Source organism: Pelophylax lessonae, assembly GCF_965119305.1.
Source record: "Pelophylax lessonae genome assembly, chromosome: 3".
In the NCBI taxonomy this organism is placed as follows: domain Eukaryota; kingdom Metazoa; phylum Chordata; class Amphibia; order Anura; family Ranidae; genus Pelophylax; species Pelophylax lessonae.
Genome location: NC_138770.1, coordinates 111,123,879 through 111,147,717, shown reverse-complemented (window position 1 = coordinate 111,147,717; position 23,839 = coordinate 111,123,879). Strand labels below are relative to the sequence as shown.

At 39.8% G+C, this 23,839-nt stretch overlaps 1 protein-coding gene across 1 annotated transcript in view; it reads left to right on the top strand.

Annotated features, from left to right (window-relative positions):
- The window catches only part of CYP39A1 (cytochrome P450 family 39 subfamily A member 1), a 169,369-nt gene that overhangs the window by 32,079 nt on the left and 113,451 nt on the right, over nt 1-23,839 (top strand). The window contains exon 3 of the mRNA XM_082249199.1: nt 23,278-23,452. Coding sequence (XP_082105325.1) covers nt 23,278-23,452 — 175 coding nt within the window. The remainder of the gene's footprint in view (nt 1-23,277; nt 23,453-23,839) is intronic.

The window sequence follows — 23,839 nt, the reverse complement described above, 5'->3', positions numbered from 1 at the left end:
GCCTCTAGCTAGAAGCATTATCCCGGTATAACCCCGCAAAGTTTGCCGACGTAGCCCTACGTCACTTTGCGGTAAGTGGTTAATACTTGGTTGCCAATCCTTTGCAGGCAATTACAGCCTGAAGTCTGGAACGCATAGTCATCACCAGACGCTGGGTTTCATCCCTGGTGATGCTCTGCCAGGCCTCTACTGCAACCGTCTTCAGTTCCTGCTTGTTCTTGGGGCATTTTCCCTTCAGTTTTGTCTTCGGCAAGTGAAATGCATGCTCATTCGGATTCAGGTCAGGTGATTGACTAGGCCATTGCATAACATTCCACTTCTTTCTCTTAAAAAACTCTTTGGTTGCTTTCGCAGTATGCTTCGGGTCATTGTCCATCTGCACTGTGAAGTGCCGTCCAATGAGATCTGAAGCATTTGGCTGAATATGAACAGATAATATTGCCCGAAATACTTCAGAATTCATCCTGCTGCTTTTGTCAGCAGTCACATAATAAATACAAGAGAACCAGTTCCATTGGCAGCCATACATGCCCACGCCATGACACTACCACCACCATGCTTCACTGATGAGGTGGTATGCTTTGGATCATGAGCAGATCCTTTCCTTCTCAATACTCTTCTCTTCCCATCACTCTGGTACAAGTTGATCTTGGTCTCATCTGTCCATAGGATAATGTTCCAGAACTGTGAAGGCTTTTTTAGATGTTGTTTGGCAAACTCTAATCTGGCCTTCCTGTTTTTGAGGCTCACCAATGGTTTACATCTTGTGGTGAACCCTCTGTATTCACTCTGGTGAAGTCTTCTCTTGATTGTTGACTTTGACACACATACACCTACCTCCTGCAGAGTGTTCTTGATCTGGCCAACTGTTGTGAAGGGTGTTTTCTTCACCAGGGAAAGAATTCTTCGGTCATCCACCACAGTTGTTTTCTGTGGTCTTCTGGGTCTTTTGGTGTTGCTGAGCTCACCGGTGCGTTCTTTCTTTTTAAGGTTGTTCCAAACAGTGGAACCGTGTGAAAGGAGCCTTCATCAAATCAATATATGTTGTGTTTACCCTTTGTGCAAGTGTAAGAATGCTGGCTTGAAGCCAAAAAAAGGGATTTCTCTTTCGTCCACCAACGGATGTAGCTGCTGCTTTAAATCATAGACGGGTGGGTAATAAGCCCCTCCCACTAGGAGTGACCAGGTAGAGCCAAAGGCTTTGACACGCTTAGGGGGGGGGCGGGATCCCTGGGTTATTACCCCTGGCCTCAACATTGCATCTTCAGTTTTAGCTGCCTGGTCTTAGGAGTGACCAAACAGCTCCCTGCTGGGATCTTTTGTCCTAGCTCTGTTTTAAATGTCTTAAAGGGAACCTTTTTTATTTTTTGTTGCTGCTGACTCCCGTTTCTGTGGAATGCCAGCTGGGTTTCGGACTGGCTATATGAGAGCCTTACGGTCTCCCAGTTTGTGCCAGCGAGCGCTTGCAGACCGTAGCTCCGCGCTGGGTCTCCATAGCGACTATAGTCCCACGGACAGGGACTGGCCTGCGGGTGAAGCACCCCGTCTGGGATGCACACACCTGGCATGCCAGCGCCGCAGCGCGCCCCTTGGCCGACAGCGCCCTCACTGCCGTGCAGAGGCAGTCTGTCAGGATGGATGCCCACCCTCAGCAGCGTGGTCTGGTAAGTACAGTCCCCCTGTCTGGTTAGCGGGCCTGGGGTGGACGTGGGCTCCGCCATAGGTGAGTAGGACCCTCGGGTTCCCATACCTACTACCACCATCCTCCACTACAAGGGGTCACCTGGGACCTTCCCCTCCTACCCTGACCTCTCCCTACACTGGGCTCCGGACCCATGGGACACTTTTAGTGGGGGATCCCCTATGTAAGTTGCCTCAGGTGCTATACCGGGTAGTGGACGGTGGGGGAGGGGGGTACATGGTTGCGCCTCATACCGTTACCTTGGGGGGGGGGGTTTCATCCGCCGGGATGACCCCCGCCAGTGCCCCCAGGCCTGTTACTAGGGTTGGCCTCACTAGGCCCGTGGTCTCGTGCTCATCAGCGCGAAGCCGCCATTTTGCCGTGGCCTACTGCCTTAACAGGCCTCAGCAGCCTGCCTGGGTATCCCTATCACTGTATCACTGCGGGGCGTTTCCTTCTACCTTCTCTTCTCCATGCTGCTGATGGACCTTGCTGTGTTCTCCATGTGGTAACTACTTTAGAGGAGTTTAATTACCCTGGCCTTCACCTTTTCATCTTCAGAGGGGTTTCAGACCTTTTGGGGGCTTAGGACTATCCCCCGGAGTAGCGCTGCGTGCATCGCGATCGCCTCTTAAAGGCGCAGTGCACGCCGGTAGCTGTGGACTTGCTGGGACCTGTGGTGCCTTTGTAACCTCACTTAGCCTCAGGAGCGTTAATCTTTGGCGATTGGGCACGGATTGCTCCCTCTTAGGCCATTGCTCCTGTTTTCAGGAGAGGCTTCTGTTTGATCCCTTGCGGTGCAGGTTCCGGTGTTTCCCCGTTTCCTTGTCTGCTCTTTACATTCTTACGGTGCAATCCTACTGTTTGACCAAATGTCTAACATGGATTCCCCAAGTTTGTCTGCGACCCCCGATGTATCATTGGAGCCCGCTTCTAATGCTCATGATGTGACTTTATTGTCTGTGATGCAAGAAATGTCCAGAAAAAGGGACAAAGTTTATTGCGGCAGCATTTACTAAGAAACGCCCTCGCCTGTCTCATCTCAGGCCTCAGATTCTGAGGCTGATATGGTTGCCGGGTACGCAGACCCCCTTTTGGAGGATGCCTCCCCGCATTCAGACTTTTCTGACGTGGAAGAGGATGTTTCCACACCAGCCTTGGCACAGGAAAAGGCACTGGCAGATGCTTTGATATCCTTAGTAAGGGACACCCTAAAAATCACAGATGCGATTTTTAAATCGCAAGGAGGCTCTGTATCCTTTGGATCGCTCTGAGCAAAGAAATCGACCAAGGTTTTCCTTGTCCTGAAGTCTTGTCCGCCATAGTGGAGGAACAATGGCGGCGACCTAATCGCACGCTTGCAGTTCCCAAACGTTTGGCTAGACGCTACCCGTTTGAGGAAGAGATATTATGCAAATGGACGGTCCCCCCTCAGGTGGACCCCCAGATATGCGGTATTCACAAGGCCATGGTTTTAGCGGTGGCAGAATCCTCATCTCTCCCTGATCCGGTTGACAGACGTATTGAGGTCTTATCCCGACACCTGTATTACGGTAGTGGGATCTATTCTCAGGCCTGCCCTGACTACCATTCTAGTCTCTCAGACTATGTTTGAACGGGTAAAGGCTCTGAGAGAGGCACTGACGGTAACCCCGTGATCGTCATCTGCCCTGGAATTCGCTGACCAATTATTGCAGACTCTGCAATTTGTATGTGATGCTAACCTGGACGTTCTTTCGCTCGAGGCTAGAGCGTCAGTGGTAAGTGTGGTCAGTAGACGTGTGATCTGGCTAAAGTCCTGGTTGGCTGACCGCGCTTCTAAGAAGCTTTTGCAGGTCTTCCCTTTCAGGGTGATCACCTTTTGGTTCCTTCTTGGATGACTTGATCAAGACGGTCACTGGGGGAAAGAGCACACTCCTTCCTCACTCAACTAAAGGTAAGTCTCCCTCGCGTAAGCGAGTTCTTTCATTTGCAGCCCAGAAGCGTCTTTTTTGTGTGACTGTGTTGCAGAAAACCAAACAGAATTCGGGCGGAAAAGGAACCCGGGAAACAGTGGGCTGGTAAGCCGAAATCCTCTGCCCCCAGCACCTCCAAGCAGAACCCTTCTGCCTGAAGGGGGGGACGTCTCCGTATTGTTGTGCGTTTTGGTATAAAATTTGACTATTTTTAATTTATTACTAAAAGGCGATGTCTGAACTATCAATAGAATTATGACGCAGTGCCTCCAGCCGATTACGGCAAATAATTTAATATCTAAAAAAAAAAAAAACCCAATTAATTTTGTTCAGACACTCATAGTATACCACGCAATTTTCCCAAGTTCTTTTTTTTATATCAGTTAATTTCTTTTTAAAAGCATATACCAATCTTAGTGAAACAGTCTACAGTAGGGAATATATATATTAGGGATGCACCGAAATTTCGGCCACCGAAATTATCGGCCGAAAATGAGCCTCTCTCATTTCGGCCGATAATGGGTTAACAGTGCCGAAAATAAAAATGGCCGCCGTGGGGAAGGAGGAGGGCGCAGCGCAGCGCAGGGCAGGTTTCAAAAGTCCCGCCTCTGGCCGGCCGTCCGCCTCTTAATAATGTCCCTACTACTCTGTGCATTATGAATGGACATACTAGGCGGGGGGCGGGGCGAGCGGCCGCTATAGAGAGAACTATTGTGATCCTTCACTGTCAGCTCCTCACGTCTATGTATGAATGAGAACTGAACTGAGCTGACACCGGGCGGGGGGGCGGGCGGAGCGGCCGCTATTAGCTGTGACTATGTGAGAGCTTCACTTCCCTGACAGGCACGTATCTCCGCTGACAAGGAAGAGAAGCTCTCACATAGTCACAGCTAATAGCGGCCGCTCCGCCCGCCCCCCCGCCCGGTGTCAGCTCAGTTCAGTTCTCATTCATACATAGACGTGAGGAGCTGACAGTGAAGGATCACAATAGTTCTCTCTATAGCGGCCGCTCGCCCCGCCCCCCGCCTAGTATGTCCATTCATAATGCACAGAGTAGTAGGGACATCATTGAGAGGCGGTGCCGCCGGCCAGAGGCGGGACTTTTGAATGCAGGAGAGGACACCCGAGGAGGAGGACGCTGAGGCAGTGGGGGAGGGGGAAGGGGAGCTGAGGCAGCTTACCAATGCTATTAGTATTATGAGGCATGAGGGGTTAATGTATTGTCACTGCTGGTCACTCATCTATTAGTGACTGACCAGTGGCAGTTAATTAACCCCTTTTGTGCTGCATTAGTGCAACCAGTGTCAGTGTTAATTAACACTGGTTGCACTAATGCAGCACAAAGGGGTTAATTACCTGCCACTGGTCAGTCACTAATAGATGAGTGACCAGCAGTGACAATACATTAACCCCTCATGCCTCATAATACAAATACCATTGGTAATTAAATTAACCTCTTGCCAACCCATCACAGTACATATACTGTGACAGGGTGGCAGCGACAGGTGTAGGTGTACGTCGCTGCCTGTTTTTGGTTTATGTCCCTGTTCTATCCATTTCAAATTTTTTTGGGGGAAAAAGTCATTTTCGGTTTCGGTTTCGGTTTTCGGCCAAGGGCATCCTGCATTTTCGGTTTCGGTTTCGGCCCAAAATTTTCATTTCGGTGCATCCCTAATATATATATAAGAATATTTATTCGCAAGACATATTTTCACCATAAATGATCATACTTGAGTGACACAAAGAAATAACCTTACATAAAATACCAACTTAAAACGATAAATGCAATGTGATATTTAGCTAAACGATGAAAGTAAAATAAAGCAAGATTATGTATTTCCCAGGTGTAGTATGAACCATAAATTAATATTCTATATAATCCGACCACAATAGTCTGCGAATCACATGGCCGAAAGTCATTCCACTGCAGATGAAGTGAGAATAAGCCATGCAAAACGGAAGACGTAAAATCGCAAATAATGCGCTTAATCTGATATTAAAAATGTTATAAAAACAAAAATCATCTCTTTAGAGAAAAATCTACATATGGTTTATACGGCTGGGATTGTACTTTCGTTACCCTTTAAATACGAAATGTAAAACATTTAAGGAAGTACATAAACAATATTGAATAATAATCAAATAACAGCAAGGCATAATTACCATATTTAAAATGGCCGCATAGCTTAGAATAGTAGTTACCAGGTTCCTTAAGATGGCTGCTTTTCCAAGATGGTGGCCAATTAGGGAGGAGCTTCTTTTGGCGTCCCTCAAAGGTTCAGATACATGGCAGATTGAAATGGAGTCGTCTGTGTAGATGAGTCTGTGCATGGCTGTTAGTAGTGTGTATGTTGTAAGTGTGATGTATATTGGGCAAGATATGATGTGTGTTGTGTTGTGTTGTGTGTCCTATTACATCTCTCATTTCTTTTTATTTTGTGTTGAACAAAAGGGCAGTAAAAATTATCATAAGCCAAACCCAGTGGGAGGAACATTATCCTATTGGTTGGAGTTACTTATTCATTAACTGGTGATGTCATAGGGTGACCCCTCTTGGTTAACCAGTATATTAAAATTAAATAAAGATTCCTCCATTTAAGACTATTATAAAAAACATAAAATGTAATCATGCTCTCATCTATGACGTCCATTTAATCCACCAGGTATCTGAATAAAGATTAATCTGGATACCACCATTCTCATATTTAATATCTCTTATATAATATATATATATATTGGATTTTACTTTTTAACCCAAGACTTCGATTAGTAGCAGTAAGAATTATATAGATACATATACAGTTATATATATTGATGCACAACAGCTTGTATATGTAACTTTTTCTACACATGGTTTGTTTCCAATTAGAGTATTATCCATTTAAGGGATTATTATGTTGACAACAGTACATTTATGATTTGGACTGGATGATAAAATATGGGCGAAATGTCTGACCATTTGACACTACTATATGATAGAATATAATGTACTTCTCAGTAGGAAGTTGTCATAACATCATAGTTCCATAACACCTTTTGTATATGATGGGGCAAAGATATCAGTTTATGATTTTATGAAATTCATTTTGAGATTTGCAGTTCTCATCAGCCTAAGTGACTCTGTTTATTTGACTCCATGTAGATTCCAACAACCCTACCCCCCTGTTGGTTTATAGGTAAATGAATGATAGATTCTAGCCTTTGTCCGTTTCCGTTTGTTTGTCTCCTCATGATATAGACAATAGCTTATCCTGCTTGTGGATGGGTGAACACAGGTGTTATCCTGAAATTGAGTTTCGGCCATTGTGTGATAAAATGTCTCATGGCCTGAACATAGTTTTATGATCTTTCTGGTTTTTCGTGTTTCAAGACCAGGGGAAGGATGTCTTATGTAAACCTTTTCCCCCAAAGGCCGATCCACCTGTGATAAGCGATTTATTTATCTGTCTTTCTGAGTATTGTATTTAAAAGTTTGTCAAACACATTTTCCTTTCGGGGCAGATGACACAGCTTCTCATCTCAAAGTTCAGGCAAACAAAACCATGTCAAACAATGGACGCAATGTGTGTTTCAAACTGAAAGAGTTTTGACTCAATATGTAGCAAGGTCAATGGAGGCCTCAAAGTTCACAATTCTTGACCTATAATAATAAAAATGTATTTCTATTTCGCACTGAAAGTTTAACAAATCCCCCCTCTTGGAAAAATTGTGAAAATTGCCGTAGCCGTTTGAAACATTTTTCCAAGGCAGAACTTTTGAAGAAATAGGGCTTAAATCGGACTTTGACAGCTTTGTAGATAGGTATGGAATAGTTGAATGGGGTGTAGACACCTGCAAGTAGGTGTAGTGACTTCAGTAAACAAGCATGGTGACTCCGAGTGAGGTGTGGATCCAAGGGTTATCATCTGTTGGCCAGTGGAATGTGGATTTCTCCGGGCACTTTTGCCTTTGGCTGTCTTGACGGGTTCGTCTTGGTAGACTGGCCATCAGGGGTATCCCGGGGTCCTTCACACTGTACCCCCCTTTGGGTGTCTCAGACACATCAGACTCTCGGTTTCCTGCTTACTTCCTGGATCTCTTAGTCCTATAAAGGAAAATGGATTCCATGAGAAAATGATACACACAGTTTTCAGCCATAACTTTTAGTTGGGATTTCAATGTGAGGTTGGTATCCTGAGCTTCCTCAGAGTCCTCCTTTTATTCCATCGTGTGATCAGCCTTTTATCTGACCACCATGGACGGTGAGACTATATATGCAACCTTTCCCAGGGGAGACTGACTTCTGGGGCTCATTAACATGGGGACGTATTCATCACCATGGATACCACACATTGAACAATTGAACAGTGATATACTATTTTGTTAGAATTTACCTTCTACTTGGGAGGAAAAAAATATAATATCCCCCCTTTGGGGCATCAATGCAATTCATGGTAGGCAACAAAACTACCTGACATTGAGGATTCTTCTTGGTTACCGTAATACCACCTTTAACCTCTTGACTTCATTACGTCATTAGGGTTTGATCCTCCTTGTATCACCGCCATTGGCGATTTTTCGAAACGTGCCCGCTTTGAGCGACCTGTTTGAGTCAGAGGGATGAAGTGACCACTGAAAAATAGGAGAGTAGTTATTATCTAACAACCAAGATCCCCCTGACAGGGATTTTCAGGATCCTCAATACTGTGACTAGGCTTGTGACGGTATCAGATTTTCATGCTGCGATTAATTGATTAAGGTTTTGCCACGGTATACGGTATTATCACGGTATTCTATTATTAAATGTAAAATATTAAATTTCCACCTCACTTCAATTTCATTGCTGAATTTAGGGGCTTTGGTTCACTTATGCACATTATTATATAGTCAGTCAGTACAGACTCTGTGAACCAGGCCTAAAATAGGCCATCAAGCAGTGTCTGGCCTAACTGGTGATAACTGGTCCTGGCGCTCGGCTCCGATCCGATGGCCTGGTCATTAAGAGGGCAAATCCTTGTGGTCAAGAAGTGGTTAAACCTGAAGGAGGTGTTTATAAATTACTTTACTATTGCTTTAGGCCTGGTTCACATGTATGCGGGTTGGCGGTTCACATGTATGCGGGTTGGCGGTTCACATGTATGCGGGTTGGCGGTTCACATGTATGCGGGTTGGCGGTTCACATGTATGCGGGTTGGCGGTCCACATTTGCACAGGCATAGCAGCCCATTGATTTGAACGGGCTGCTATGCCCTCATTTTCCGCAGAAAAAAGGTGCATGCAGCATTTTTTTAAAATTCAGTGGCCTTGAAATCCATCCTGCTTTTGCACCATGCGACTAACCTGCAGTTCCTGCTCTGGCAAGCTTTCTGCATTTTTTGTATACGTGGGCACGGCATTTAAAAACAGTTTGCGTGTGCAGCAATGGCAGGTAAGTCGCATGGTGCAAAAGAAGGATGGATTTCATGGCCACTGCATTTTTTTAAATTCTGCATGCACCTTTTTTCAGCTGAAAACGCAGGCATAGCAGCTCAAGCCCATTCACATCAATGGACTGCTATGCCTGTGCAAATGTGGGCCCCCAACCCGCATACATGTGAACCAGGCCTAAAGCAATAGTAAGGTCATTAATTGGTTAAACCTGCAGGAGGACCGGTGTTATTATCTATTAATTATTATATAGAGCTGCACGATTCTGGCCAAAATGAGAATCACGATTTTTTTAGCTTGGAATAAAGATCACGATTCTCTGTGTAACAAAAAAAAAAAAATTGGGATAACTTTACTGTTACGTTTTTTTTTTTTTTTTATTCATTAAAGTCTATTAATTGCGTTTGAAAGACTGCTGCGCAAATACAGTGTGACATAAAATATTACAACAATCGCCATTTTTTTCCTTTAGGGTCTCTGCTAAAAAAATATATAAAATGTTTGGGGGTTCTGAGTACTTTCCTAGCAAAAAAAAACGATTTTAACTTGCAAGCAACAAGTGTCATAAAAAGGTCCAGTCTTTAAGAGGTTAAACTTCCTTTCTCCCTGGCAGAGGGAAGGAAAAGATACAAATGTAATCATTTTTGTTTATAGTTACTGGCAGACTGATGCTGAAAGGCATTAGCTGTGTGAGTGAATGAGTCATCCAGCTCACTGAAATGTATCCATTCACAAGTCAGACTGAGGAGCAGAGGAACTCGGTATTTTAAAAATGCCACAATAACAATACCGTGGCTATGCAATACCGCGATATATCGAATTACCGAAAACCGGCATATGTCTAACTGTGACCTGGGGATAAAATGGTGTTAGAACCTCTGTCTCCTATGCATCCATTCAGTGTGTCCCTCTGATCCCTTGCTATTTGGGCATTTAAGGATTTTGTGGCCTTTGGCTGGCCACAAGATTTGTTCCTAAAAAGGAATTATTTTAGTTCGGGCTACAGTGCCCTGAGTGAACCAAGTGATCATCCGACCCACCTTGGCATCTACTCTGCTGAAAAATCTTTTCAGAAATAGAATTATTGGCTTTTTTTTTTTTTTTTTATTTGGCTCCGCTTCCTGCGGTGCCTATGTCTCTCGGGTACAGACAGATGGGACAGATCCCCATCAGAACCATTTGCTCGGTTCTGGCGGGGTCTGGGCCTTAATGTCTGTTCATCTTCCCGAGGATTTTGGGGAGCCCTAAGATGGGGCAAATCCCTATTTATTTGTGGGGTCCCCCTCTTGTTGAGGATTTTTGGCATAGCGAGGATTTCCATTCTCAAGGGTGAATTGGGCTCTTTGGGGATACTCCCTGGAGATTCTTTTAACCCTTGGGCCCTGTCCCCTTGGAAGGAAATCCTAAAATGGCCTCTGTTCCCCCCTCCTTATTTGTGGGGTGTCCGGTGTCCTCCTTGAGGTATCCAGTATAAAATCTTGCTCCTTTTTATTTTTATTTATTTATTTATTTTTAGTGTTAAGGTTGAGGAGAAAGGTGTGTTCCTGCCACAATTTTGGTGACAGGCTCACGCCTTTCTTTGTATTCACTGGTCTGTTGGATGGAGTGCAAATTGTCGCTCTCTTGCCAACCATTCCAGTGAACACCCCAACTTGTAGTCCCTGGCCAAACTTATTTTTATGTACCTGGCCGATGCCTCAAAGCACAGGGTTTTAAATTCTGGATGGTTGTACTCAGGCTCCTCCATGGAAGGGTGTTAGGCACTTTTGAGTACAGTACAGCAAAAATTCAGTGGGCTTTGGTGCTGTGTACATTTTAAATTATATATAGCAGCTCTAGCAGCGGTAAGGGTTTTTTTTTTTTTTTTTATGTGTGGGCCGACTTTTAAATTACATCCTTGAGGCACAACACAGATAGGCTGTTTTCGTAGGCCTCAAGATGATTAGTAATGTCTAAGGACCCTTTCTTAATAAAAATCGGGACAGTACTCTTTTAAAACAAACTTTTTAAATTCTGGAGGTGTATGGTATCTTTTTAGGGGTGCTAGTCTTTTTGCGGTGACCTGATATGACTCATACCTAGTTACGCATGGCTGCCCAGTTTCTGCCCTCCTATCTTAGGAATATGGCTGGGGTAGGACGTGGACTCTTTGCCTGACTCTCCCCCCCTTGTCTGGGTCATAACCATCAGACTGGGAGTCATATCTGGGTCTAATTAATTACTTCATTTTATTTATAATGTAGGACTGATAAGCAGTACCATTTTGTATGGACACCATAACCTTTTTGAATTTTCCTATTTATTTATTCATGAATTCCTGTCCTTACTGGAACTGTTACATTTTTATTTTTATTTATTTATTTATAAATTTTCCACTGCTGGTTACTCGGCAACTTAATTTTCAACTACTGATTACTCTGCAACTTCCACTAATAAAAAAAAACATTTCCTTGCTCAAAACTTCCTACTTCTTGCATTAATCGTTTACATTGCTCTTTCAAATGGTTGCTTATATTACAGCTTTCTGAATAAAACTTCTGCCACAGTTCTACTTTTTCCTGCAGTTTCACGCTACATTCTCTTAACCTATGTGTCCCAATAGAGGTCACTTTCACCTGCTCAAGAAGGTTCCTTATCTCACTTCTTATTATTTGGAGTGGAGATTAGAACTTTACTAAATTCCTTTTTGCTGAGCCTTATGGTGCAGTTCCTCACAGAGATACAGTAAGATTGGCCATGATTCTAAAAGTATGTGATCACGCTTCCTGACGTCTTTGGGGTTAGAGAAGCTTTCGGTGAGTTCATACATCAGGTTTTCCCCTACCCACGTCTGGTGCCCATTTTTGGCCCGACTTTTTCTGAGGATTTTGGTATGACTCCAACTAGCCTATACATATACCACCATTTTAGACTCAGAGAGGTGTCTCTACATATTCTAGATCTGTGCCGAATCTACTGGGGCTGTGGGATTAACATCTAGCCAGAGTTGGCAGCGTGAACCTTACCTTATGTAGACATTTTAGGGCATTACTATCAATATTCATAATTAAATAATTAAAAAAAATTATTAAAGAAAAAAAAAAAATTTCTCTCTCTTTTTTTTTTTTTTTGCAAAGTTATTAATTATGTCACCATGATCAAAATTATGATTAGCATATGTAAGAAATTAATGATATCTCAGCAGTGCAACTCCATTTAATATGTTGTGCGTTTTGGTATAAAATTTGACTATTTTTAATTTATTACTAAAAGGCGATGTCTGAACTATCAATAGAATTATGACGCAGTGCCTCCAGCCGATTACGGCAAATAATTTAATATCTAAAAAAAAAAAAACCCAATTAATTTTGTTCAGACACTCATAGTATACCACGCAATTTTCCCAAGTTCTTTTTTTTATATCAGTTAATTTCTTTTTAAAAGCATATACCAATCTTAGTGAAACAGTCTACAGTAGGGAATATATATATATAAGAATATTTATTCGCAAGACATATTTTCACCATAAATGATCATACTTGAGTGACACAAAGAAATAACCTTACATAAAATACCAACTTAAAACGATAAATGCAATGTGATATTTAGCTAAACGATGAAAGTAAAATAAAGCAAGATTATGTATTTCCCAGGTGTAGTATGAACCATAAATTAATATTCTATATAATCAGACCACAATAGTCTGCGAATCACATGGCCGAAAGTCATTCCACTGCAGATGAAGTGAGAATAAGCCATGCAAAACGGAAGACGTAAAATCGCAAATAATGCGCTTAATCTGATATTAAAAATGTTATAAAAACAAAAATCATCTCTTTAGAGAAAAATCTACATATGGTTTATACGGCTGGGATTGTACTTTCGTTACCCTTTAAATACGAAATGTAAAACATTTAAGGAAGTACATAAACAATATTGAATAATAATCAAATAACAGCAAGGCATAATTACCATATTTAAAATGGCCGCATAGCTTAGAATAGTAGTTACCAGGTTCCTTAAGATGGCTGCTTTTCCAAGATGGTGGCCAATTAGGGAGGAGCTTCTTTTGGCGTCCCTCAAAGGTTCAGATACATGGCAGATTGAAATGGAGTCGTCTGTGTAGATGAGTCTGTGCATGGCTGTTAGTAGTGTGTATGTTGTAAGTGTGATGTATATTGGGCAAGATATGATGTGTGTTGTGTTGTGTTGTGTTGTGTGTCCTATTACATCTCTCATTTCTTTTTATTTTGTGTTGAACAAAAGGGCAGTAAAAATTATCATAAGCCAAACCCAGTGGGAGGAACATTATCCTATTGGTTGGAGTTACTTATTCATTAACTGGTGATGTCATAGGGTGACCCCTCTTGGTTAACCAGTATATTAAAATTAAATAAAGATTCCTCCATTTAAGACTATTATAAAAAACATAAAATGTAATCATGCTCTCATCTATGACGTCCATTTAATCCACCAGGTATCTGAATAAAGATTAATCTGGATACCACCATTCTCATATTTAATATCTCTTATGTAATATATATATATTGGATTTTACTTTTTAACCCAAGACTTCGATTAGTAGCAGTAAGAATTATATAGATACATATACAGTTATATATATTGATGCACAACAGCTTGTATATGTAACTTTTTCTACACATGGTTTGTTTCCAATTAGAGTATTATCCATTTAAGGGATTATTATGTTGACAACAGTACATTTATGATTTGGACTGGATGATAAAATATGGGCGAAATGTCTGACCATTTGACACTACTATATGATAGAATATAATGTACTTCTCAGTAGGAAGTTGTCATAACATCATAGTTCCATAACACCTTTTGTATATGATGGGGCAAAGATATCAGTTTATGATTTTATGAAATTCATTTTGAGATTTGCAGTTCTCATCAGCCTAAGTGACTCTGTTTATTTGACTCCATGTAGATTCCAACAACCCTACCCCCCTGTTGGTTTATAGGTAAATGAATGATAGATTCTAGCCTTTGTCCGTTTCCGTTTGTTTGTCTCCTCATGATATAGACAATAGCTTATCCTGCTTGTGGATGGGTGAACACAGGTGTTATCCTGAAATTGAGTTTCGGCCATTGTGTGATAAAATGTCTCATGGCCTGAACATAGTTTTATGATCTTTCTGGTTTTTCGTGTTTCAAGACCAGGGGAAGGATGTCTTATGTAAACCTTTTCCCCCAAAGGCCGATCCACCTGTGATAAGCGATTTATTTATCTGTCTTTCTGAGTATTGTATTTAAAAGTTTGTCAAACACATTTTCCTTTCGGGGCAGATGACACAGCTTCTCATCTCAAAGTTCAGGCAAACAAAACCATGTCAAACAATGGACGCAATGTGTGTTTCAAACTGAAAGAGTTTTGACTCAATATGTAGCAAGGTCAATGGAGGCCTCAAAGTTCACAATTCTTGACCTATAATAATAAAAATGTATTTCTATTTCGCACTGAAAGTTTAACAGTATCTTCCCGGATCTTTGGACCTCACTGTTGCACAACAGGTGATTCCATGAGGTAATTCAGTCCGGGTACAAGATAGAGTTTCTTTCCGTCCACCATACAGATTTTTTCCCTCCAATCTTCAGCTGTCCCCAGACCACCTTGTGGGGCTATAAAAAGAAAAGAGAAGGCGCCTGGCCCTTTAAATAAAAGATTGTTGAACCTGCTGCCCTTTTAATTGTAATAAAACAATAAATAGGTATATATCATAGGTAAAAAGGCGCTGGTAATCTTAATATATCACGTGTTATAAAAATTAATAGGTGATTTAAAGTGTAATATATGTGATTAAAAATTGCTACAAATATATATATGATCTACTATTGGTGCAATTAGCAAAGAAAAGTGCATACCAGTGCAATTTCAATTCAGAAGTGTTTGTGCTTCTCAAAGTAAATTAATCCACAAAGGTGTGGATCAGTGAACCAATAAATAGATATATAAAGAATTCCATACAAAAATCACATAAGAATATATAAAAATATAAATATATAAATGTGCTCCAAGTAGTGTTTAAAAATCCAGGCAATAGCATGCAATCAAAATTGTGCTTGGTGGATTCTTATTAATCCCTTCACAGTGCTCCAGGTGCTGGGATGTGACAACCGTCAATTAAGAAGTGCTTGTGCTTCTCAAAGTAAATTAATCCACAAAGGTGTGGATCAGTGAACCAATAAATAAATATATAAAGAATTCCATACAAAAATCACATAAGGATATATAAAAAAATCACATAAGAATATATAAAAAAGTATAAATATATAAATGTGCTCCAAGTAGTGTTTAAAAGTCCAAGCAATAGCATGCAATCAAAATTGTGCTTGGTGAATTCTTATTAATCCATTCACAGTGCTCCAGGTGCTGGGATGTGACAACCGTGGCCTCTTACCAGCTAGCAGCAGGTCACAAGGACCCCCAACGCCTGTGATCCCTTTATTGGGTGGATCAGACCTCTCCTCGATTGCTTGGATCTCTGGCTCCTATATTACTCGAGTTGGACCATGTAGTCCCCCCATACACATAAAGATATAGAAGAACAAATAGCCTCCAATAGTGAAATACTGTTTTATTCTCCAAAAAACATACACTATAAGGTGACAATTAGCCTCTTACTATTTGTTGTGCCCTCCTGGCACTGGGCAATTCGGCAGTACAAAATCGTTTTTTTGGGTCTTAGGAAGATATTCTCCGGGGATCTGCAGCACCCTGTATCTCCTTTCCCCCTTTCTTTGTATTGCAGCGGTGGATGTGTATCCCAGCCTCTGTTCCGAATGCCTCTGTGTGTTACTTCCGGGTTAGCATTGACCACAATGCATTTCGCTTAACGAGCGTCCTCAGGCAGTCTGTGCTGGCCCTGTCAGTCACATCTTAAGTATCGCTATCTCTATTATGATTGGCCGGTGTTTAATTTTGCTTTTGTAGCGCCATTCATTTATTTTTATTGACATTAAGTGCCGATCTGTATATTTAACAGGATGGTATCGATTTATTACGTGACCCTTTTATTTTATGTGTATTTGACATTTGCTGCAAATCGCCCGGGTATATTCCTATTCCCCGCATTATACAAACAGCAATTCACATCCAATAATTCTTAAAAACACATAATGTATTTCCCACAATTATAAAACTATTTATATCTAGTATTAAATCTTTATTAATAAAACATTATAAATAAAATTGAAATTAGACATTATAAAATAAAAAATAAAAAAATATATATCTTTAATTGACGCCATCTAGTGGTCATCTAATTTTTCCTACATTCTTTTTAGTGTAATTCGGGACTATAACTCCATCTAGTGGCCATATATAGGAACAATTATTTTTTATTTTATCATTCTTATGGACATAGATATTAATTTATAGGGACATATGCTTATTAAAAAGGTACAGTGTACATTATAATTTTTTTAAAATAATATTATCTATATAAAAATCCATAATTTGTAATTAAAAAAATATATATATAAAATGGATATATAAATATAAATATGAGATATATTATCTAAAGGCAAGGGATATAATCAATTAAATTCCTAAAAATTATTTAAAAAGCAATTAAGGTCTATGTCTGCATTTAACCCCATGGGTTTTAATGTTTTTAGTCTATGGATCCATGCGGTTTCGTTCTGCGATATCATTTTTCGCATATCTGAGCCTCTCCAATGACTGAATATTTTGTCAATTCCACAGAACCAAAGGAGGGAGGGATCTTGGTTGTGGAAAATTCTGAAGTGATTGGACAGGCTGTGCTTTTTGAAGCCTTTCTTTATGTTATCGACATGTTCTCCTATCCTAATTGCTAAAGTGCGGGTCGTGCGTCCGATGTATTTTAATCCGCAAGGGCAAGTACACATGTATGTAACAAATCTAGTGTCGCAGGTGATGAATTTTTTAATCTCAAATTCCCGATTGTCCGCGGAGAAGAACTTGTGTTCAATCCTTTTCTTAAATCTGCTTGTCCTGCATGCTTTACATCTTCTGCACCTATAGAAGCCATTTTTTGCGAAAAACATTTGTGGTTTTTTTGGTGGGTCTGGAACATTTTTTGATAGGATATTCCGTAGTCCCGGGGCTCTTTTATAAATAAATTTTGGATTCTTTGGGAGGAGTGTTTTTAAAGTGTCATCCCTTAATAGGATGTGCCAATTTTTCTTTATGCATTTTTCAACCTCTTTGTATTGGGTGTTGAATCCCGTAATAAAAGCTAGTTCAAAGTTTGGGTTTTCTTTCTTCTTTTTCTTCTTATTCTTTAGGAGGTCTTCTCTCTTCAATTCGGATATTTTCTTTTGTGTGATTCTCAGGTCTTTCTCTTTGTATCCCTTTTCTCTGAATCTTTCTATTAATTTATCTGTCTGTGTATTGTAGTCTTTTAAATCTGTACAATTCCTTCTAATTCGGGTGAATTGCCCTTTTGGTATCGCTTGTATCCAAGCCGGGTGATGGCAACTCCTCTTAGAGATGTAGCCATTAGTATCCACCTTTTTAAAGAAGGTTCTGGTGTTTAAAGTGCCGTTGTGCTTAAAGATCTCCAAGTCGAGAAATTGCACTGTATTTTTGTCCATATTACCTGTAAATTTGATCTGATATTTGTTTTTATTCATTTTCTTGAAGAAATGTTCCAGGGATTCTTGCGATCCTTCCCACACAACCAAGATATCATCAAGATATCGGCGGTAATACTTCAGTTGTTGTGGAAGTTTTGAGTAGATATCCTCCTCTTCCCATTTGGCTAAAAATATATTTGCTACGCTGGGAGCATAACGTGCTCCCATAGCTACACCCTTTATTTGGTTATAGTACTCATTCTTATACCAAAGAGCCAGGTCCCTCGGGACAATTCAAGCAACAGGGGGAAGAGAGGTCTTGGAAAGACAATTATTGGGCCAACATGCGGGAAAACGCAAAAAAAGAGGATGTAGAGGAGGGAGAAAGAAAACGGAAAAGGGACGTCTAGAGCAAGGGATATTCAATTTAGCAGGGGTGGAACTTACACCATCAGAATTGAAAATATTACAAGAGGGACTGAAATTTGCCCCTGCTAAATCTCTAGATCATTTTGAGACTTTTATCGATCTAGAAAAGTTTACACGAAAACTTAATATTAAGAAATTTTTTGCGGAACAACACAAGAAAGGGATAGGAGGAGAGGAAGAAACAGAATACCAACATACCCAACTTCGGAACAAATCAGTTTTTAATCCTAAATCCAGTACCTACCAATATATCCAAGTGTTCAGGAATATTGTTCAAAAAGAGGTACAGATGATGAAAAGGAAGCCAACTAAAAATACAAAGGAAGTTTGGGAAGCCATCAGAAGTTTGGAAGAAAAGAAGAATATCATTATTAGAGCAGCTGATAAAGGAGGGGGTCTAGTGATTCTCAAAAAAGAAGATTATATCAAGGAACTGGATCGTATTGTAAATGATGAAGATACATATGTTAAATTACCTGGAAATCCTACAAATAAATTGAAAGCCAAAATGATACAGTGGATTAATAAAGGGATGAAAAAGGGCCTCCTGAACAAAAAAGAAGGAAAATACCTGAATATTAAAGCCCCTCGTATGCCGGTGATATATCAAATCCCCAAGATTCATAAAAATCTACAGCAGCCACCGGGAAGACCCATAATCAGTGGCATAGAATCTTTATATGCTAGGATGGGTGAATATTTGGATACATTTTTTCAGCCTATAGCTGCTATTGGAAAATCCTTTTTAAAGGATACCAAGGAAACATTAACCTCACTAGTGGACATAAATATCACCGAAAATACAATATTGGCATCGATCGATGTGGAATCATTATATACGAACATCAGACAGAAGGATGCATCAAGGGCTATCAAATGGGCCTTAGAAAAATACACCAATTTAAAGGAACCACAAAGAGATTTCCTATTGGAAGGCCTGAATATGGCTATGTCAAATCATCATTTTTGGTATAAGAATGAGTACTATAACCAAATAAAGGGTGTAGCTATGGGAGCACGTTATGCTCCCAGCGTAGCAAATATATTTTTAGCCAAATGGGAAGAGGAGGATATCTACTCAAAACTTCCACAACAACTGAAGTATTACCGCCGATATCTTGATGATATCTTGGTTGTGTGGGAAGGATCGCAAGAATCCCTGGAACATTTCTTCAAGAAAATGAATAAAAACAAATATCAGATCAAATTTACAGGTAATATGGACAAAAATACAGTGCAATTTCTCGACTTGGAGATCTTTAAGCACAACGGCACTTTAAACACCAGAACCTTCTTTAAAAAGGTGGATACTAATGGCTACATCTCTAAGAGGAGTTGCCATCACCCGGCTTGGATACAAGCGATACCAAAAGGGCAATTCACCCGAATTAGAAGGAATTGTACAGATTTAAAAGACTACAATACACAGACAGATAAATTAATAGAAAGATTCAGAGAAAAGGGATACAAAGAGAAAGACCTGAGAATCACACAAAAGAAAATATCCGAATTGAAGAGAGAAGACCTCCTAAAGAATAAGAAGAAAAAGAAGAAAGAAAACCCAAACTTTGAACTAGCTTTTATTACGGGATTCAACACCCAATACAAAGAGGTTGAAAAATGCATAAAGAAAAATTGGCACATCCTATTAAGGGATGACACTTTAAAAACACTCCTCCCAAAGAATCCAAAATTTATTTATAAAAGAGCCCCGGGACTACGGAATATCCTATCAAAAAATGTTCCAGACCCACCAAAAAAACCACAAATGTTTTTCGCAAAAAATGGCTTCTATAGGTGCAGAAGATGTAAAGCATGCAGGACAAGCAGATTTAAGAAAAGGATTGAACACAAGTTCTTCTCCGCGGACAATCGGGAATTTGAGATTAAAAAATTCATCACCTGCGACACTAGATTTGTTACATACATGTGTACTTGCCCTTGCGGATTAAAATACATCGGACGCACGACCCGCACTTTAGCAATTAGGATAGGAGAACATGTCGATAACATAAAGAAAGGCTTCAAAAAGCACAGCCTGTCCAATCACTTCAGAATTTTCCACAACCAAGATCCCTCCCTCCTTTGGTTCTGTGGAATTGACAAAATATTCAGTCATTGGAGAGGCTCAGATATGCGAAAAATGATATCGCAGAACGAAACCGCATGGATCCATAGACTAAAAACATTAAAACCCATGGGGTTAAATGCAGACATAGACCTTAATTGCTTTTTAAATAATTTTTAGGAATTTAATTGATTATATCCCTTGCCTTTAGATAATATATCTCATATTTATATTTTATATATCCATTTTATATATATATTTTTTTAATTACAAATTATGGATTTTTATATAGATAATATTATTTTAAAAAATTTATAATGTACACTGTACCTTTTTAATAAGCATATGTCCCTATAAATTAATATCTATGTCCATAAGAATGATAAAATAAAAAATAATTGTTCCTATATATGGCCACTAGATGGAGTTATAGTCCCGAATTACACTAAAAAGAATGTAGGAAAAATTAGATGACCACTAGATGGCGTCAATTAAAGATATATATTTTTTTATTTTTTATTTTATAATGTCTAATTTCAATTTTATTTATAATGTTTTATTAATAAAGATTTAATACTAGATATAAATAGTTTTATAATTGTGGGAAATACATTATGTGTTTTTAAGAATTATTGGATGTGAATTGCTGTTTGTATAATGCGGGGAATAGGAATATACCCGGGCGATTTGCAGCAAATGTCAAATACACATAAAATAAAAGGGTCACGTAATAAATCGATACCATCCTGTTAAATATACAGATCGGCACTTAATGTCAATAAAAATAAATGAATGGCGCTACAAAAGCAAAATTAAACACCGGCCAATCATAATAGAGATAGCGATACTTAAGATGTGACTGACAGGGCCAGCACAGACTGCCTGAGGACGCTCGTTAAGCGAAATGCATTGTGGTCAATGCTAACCCGGAAGTAACACACAGAGGCATTCGGAACAGAGGCTGGGATACACATCCACCGCTGCAATACAAAGAAAGGGGGAAAGGAGATACAGGGTGCTGCAGATCCCCGGAGAATATCTTCCTAAGACCCAAAAAAACGATTTTGTACTGCCGAATTGCCCAGTGCCAGGAGGGCACAACAAATAGTAAGAGGCTAATTGTCACCTTATAGTGTATGTTTTTTGGAGAATAAAACAGTATTTCACTATTGGAGGCTATTTGTTCTTCTATATCTTTATGTGTATGGGGGGACTACATGGTCCAACTCGAGTAATATAGGAGCCAGAGATCCAAGCAATCGAGGAGAGGTCTGATCCACCCAATAAAGGGATCACAGGCGTTGGGGGTCCTTGTGACCTGCTGCTAGCTGGTAAGAGGCCACGGTTGTCACATCCCAGCACCTGGAGCACTGTGAATGGATTAATAAGAATTCACCAAGCACAATTTTGATTGCATGCTATTGCTTGGACTTTTAAACACTACTTGGAGCACATTTATATATTTATACTTTTTTATATATTCTTATGTGATTTTTTTATATATCCTTATGTGATTTTTGTATGGAATTCTTTATATATTTATTTATTGGTTCACTGATCCACACCTTTGTGGATTAATTTACTTTGAGAAGCACAAGCACTTCTTAATTGACGGTTGTCACATCCCAGCACCTGGAGCACTGTGAAGGGATTAATAAGAATCCACCAAGCACAATTTTGATTGCATGCTATTGCCTGGATTTTTAAACACTACTTGGAGCACATTTATATATTTATATTTTTATATATTCTTATGTGATTTTTGTATGGAATTCTTTATATATCTATTTATTGGTTCACTGATCCACACCTTTGTGGATTAATTTACTTTGAGAAGCACAAACACTTCTGAATTGAAATTGCACTGGTATGCACTTTTCTTTGCTAATTGCACCAATAGTAGATCATATATATATTTGTAGCAATTTTTAATCACATATATTACACTTTAAATCACCTATTAATTTTTATAACACGTGATATATTAAGATTACCAGCGCCTTTTTACCTATGATATATACCTTGTGGGGCTGCAGGAAGCGATTTGGGATATGCTGTCACAAGCCGTGATTGTACCAGTTCCTCATCAGGAACGCTTTTGGGGGGTCTATTCAAACCTGTTTACCATTCCATGGAAGGAGGGCAAATTGCGTCCACTCTTAGACCTCAAAACTCTGAACCGCTTTGTGCGCGTCCAAAAGTTTATAGCACGAAAAATAAAAACCGCAGAGGTGATCAAATATCACAAAAAGCAATCTCTATTTGTGGGAAAAAAGGACATACATTTTATTTGTGTACAGCATCGCACGACCGCGCAATTGTCAGTTAAAGTAACACAGTGCCGTATCGCAAAAAATGGCCTGGTCATGAAGGGGGGGGGGGGGGTAAACCTTCCGGGTCTGAAGTGATTAATGAGACATCCAGGGCCTAAAAACCCTGCATGTCCCCTCTGTACTCCCCTGAATGTAATGTGTAAGAAAAAAGAAAGAATCGGACTGTACAGACCAAACAGGGGGATGTTCATAGTTTAATAAAAATGCATATTTTATTTGTACCAAAAGATAATAAATGAAACAATACAAAATAACAATTGTATAAAAATAATCCCTCAAAGGGAGAGAAGTGTATGGTGGCTAGTTGGATGAGCACGATATGGTAGGGGTGTTCAGTGCCAACGCGTTTCACCAATCGCTTCCTCTGGGCTACAAAGACCCAATAGTACTCATCTATAAATGAAGACAACATCATTTACAAACAAATCTTAAACACATATTACCTATATTATATATTCAGATATTATATAGTGGTGCTGAAATAGATATAGAAACAAACCTTTGGTGGCACACATACAAGGAATGCTCCCTGGGCGGGCGCCGGGACCATATTATAGGACAACCATCATATAAAAGTTAATAAACAAGGGTGATCATATTCATCATTATACCCAGCAATCAATAGGGTCCTACCAAATATAGACTCACTGATATCAGTCTTTTGGTGTTCTACTATGCGTGTCCGAATAGACGTATAGCAAGGTATGTGTGAGAAGATCTCGATACGTAAAAAAGAGCTCCCTGAAAGGTTCAATTATATATTAGATATTCTCATAAGGTGTTTTACTGTACAAACAAATAATCATTTGCACCATCTACCTTTTATCCAAACCAAAACAGCTTCCATTGAAGAAGAAAGCTTCTACAAGTCCCATGGTGACCTCTTGAAAATGATGACATTTAGGCTGTCGGGAAACAGACTGAACGCGCATATAACCCGATTGTGCAGTGAGTTTTCCTCACATCTGGACCAACTGAGCTCACAGGGCACCAAGGAACTCTATGGCTTAGTGAGGTAAGAGAACTAACCCAAGGTTCCTGGTATGGAGGATTATTGCACCTTATGACCTTTGACCTGTATATATGTTAAAGACTGCTGACTGACTTTTTTTTAGTCGCAGAAATGCGAGGTGACTTTTCAGATAAATCCAAGCCAGTGACGGGACTATGCCTTATCTGGAATAATGCATAAGATTATTTTTAATGGGGAATTTATTTTTCTTTTTTTTGTTCTTCACATCAAACATTTCTAAAATTTGTAACTACTTTCCTACTGGGCCAATTCTCTACTACATGTAAAAATCAGCAATTTTTGCTAGAGAATTACTTGGAACACCTAAATATGATAGAGAGATGGATAGATAGATAGTAGCGATATATGGATGGTTAGATAGTAGCGATA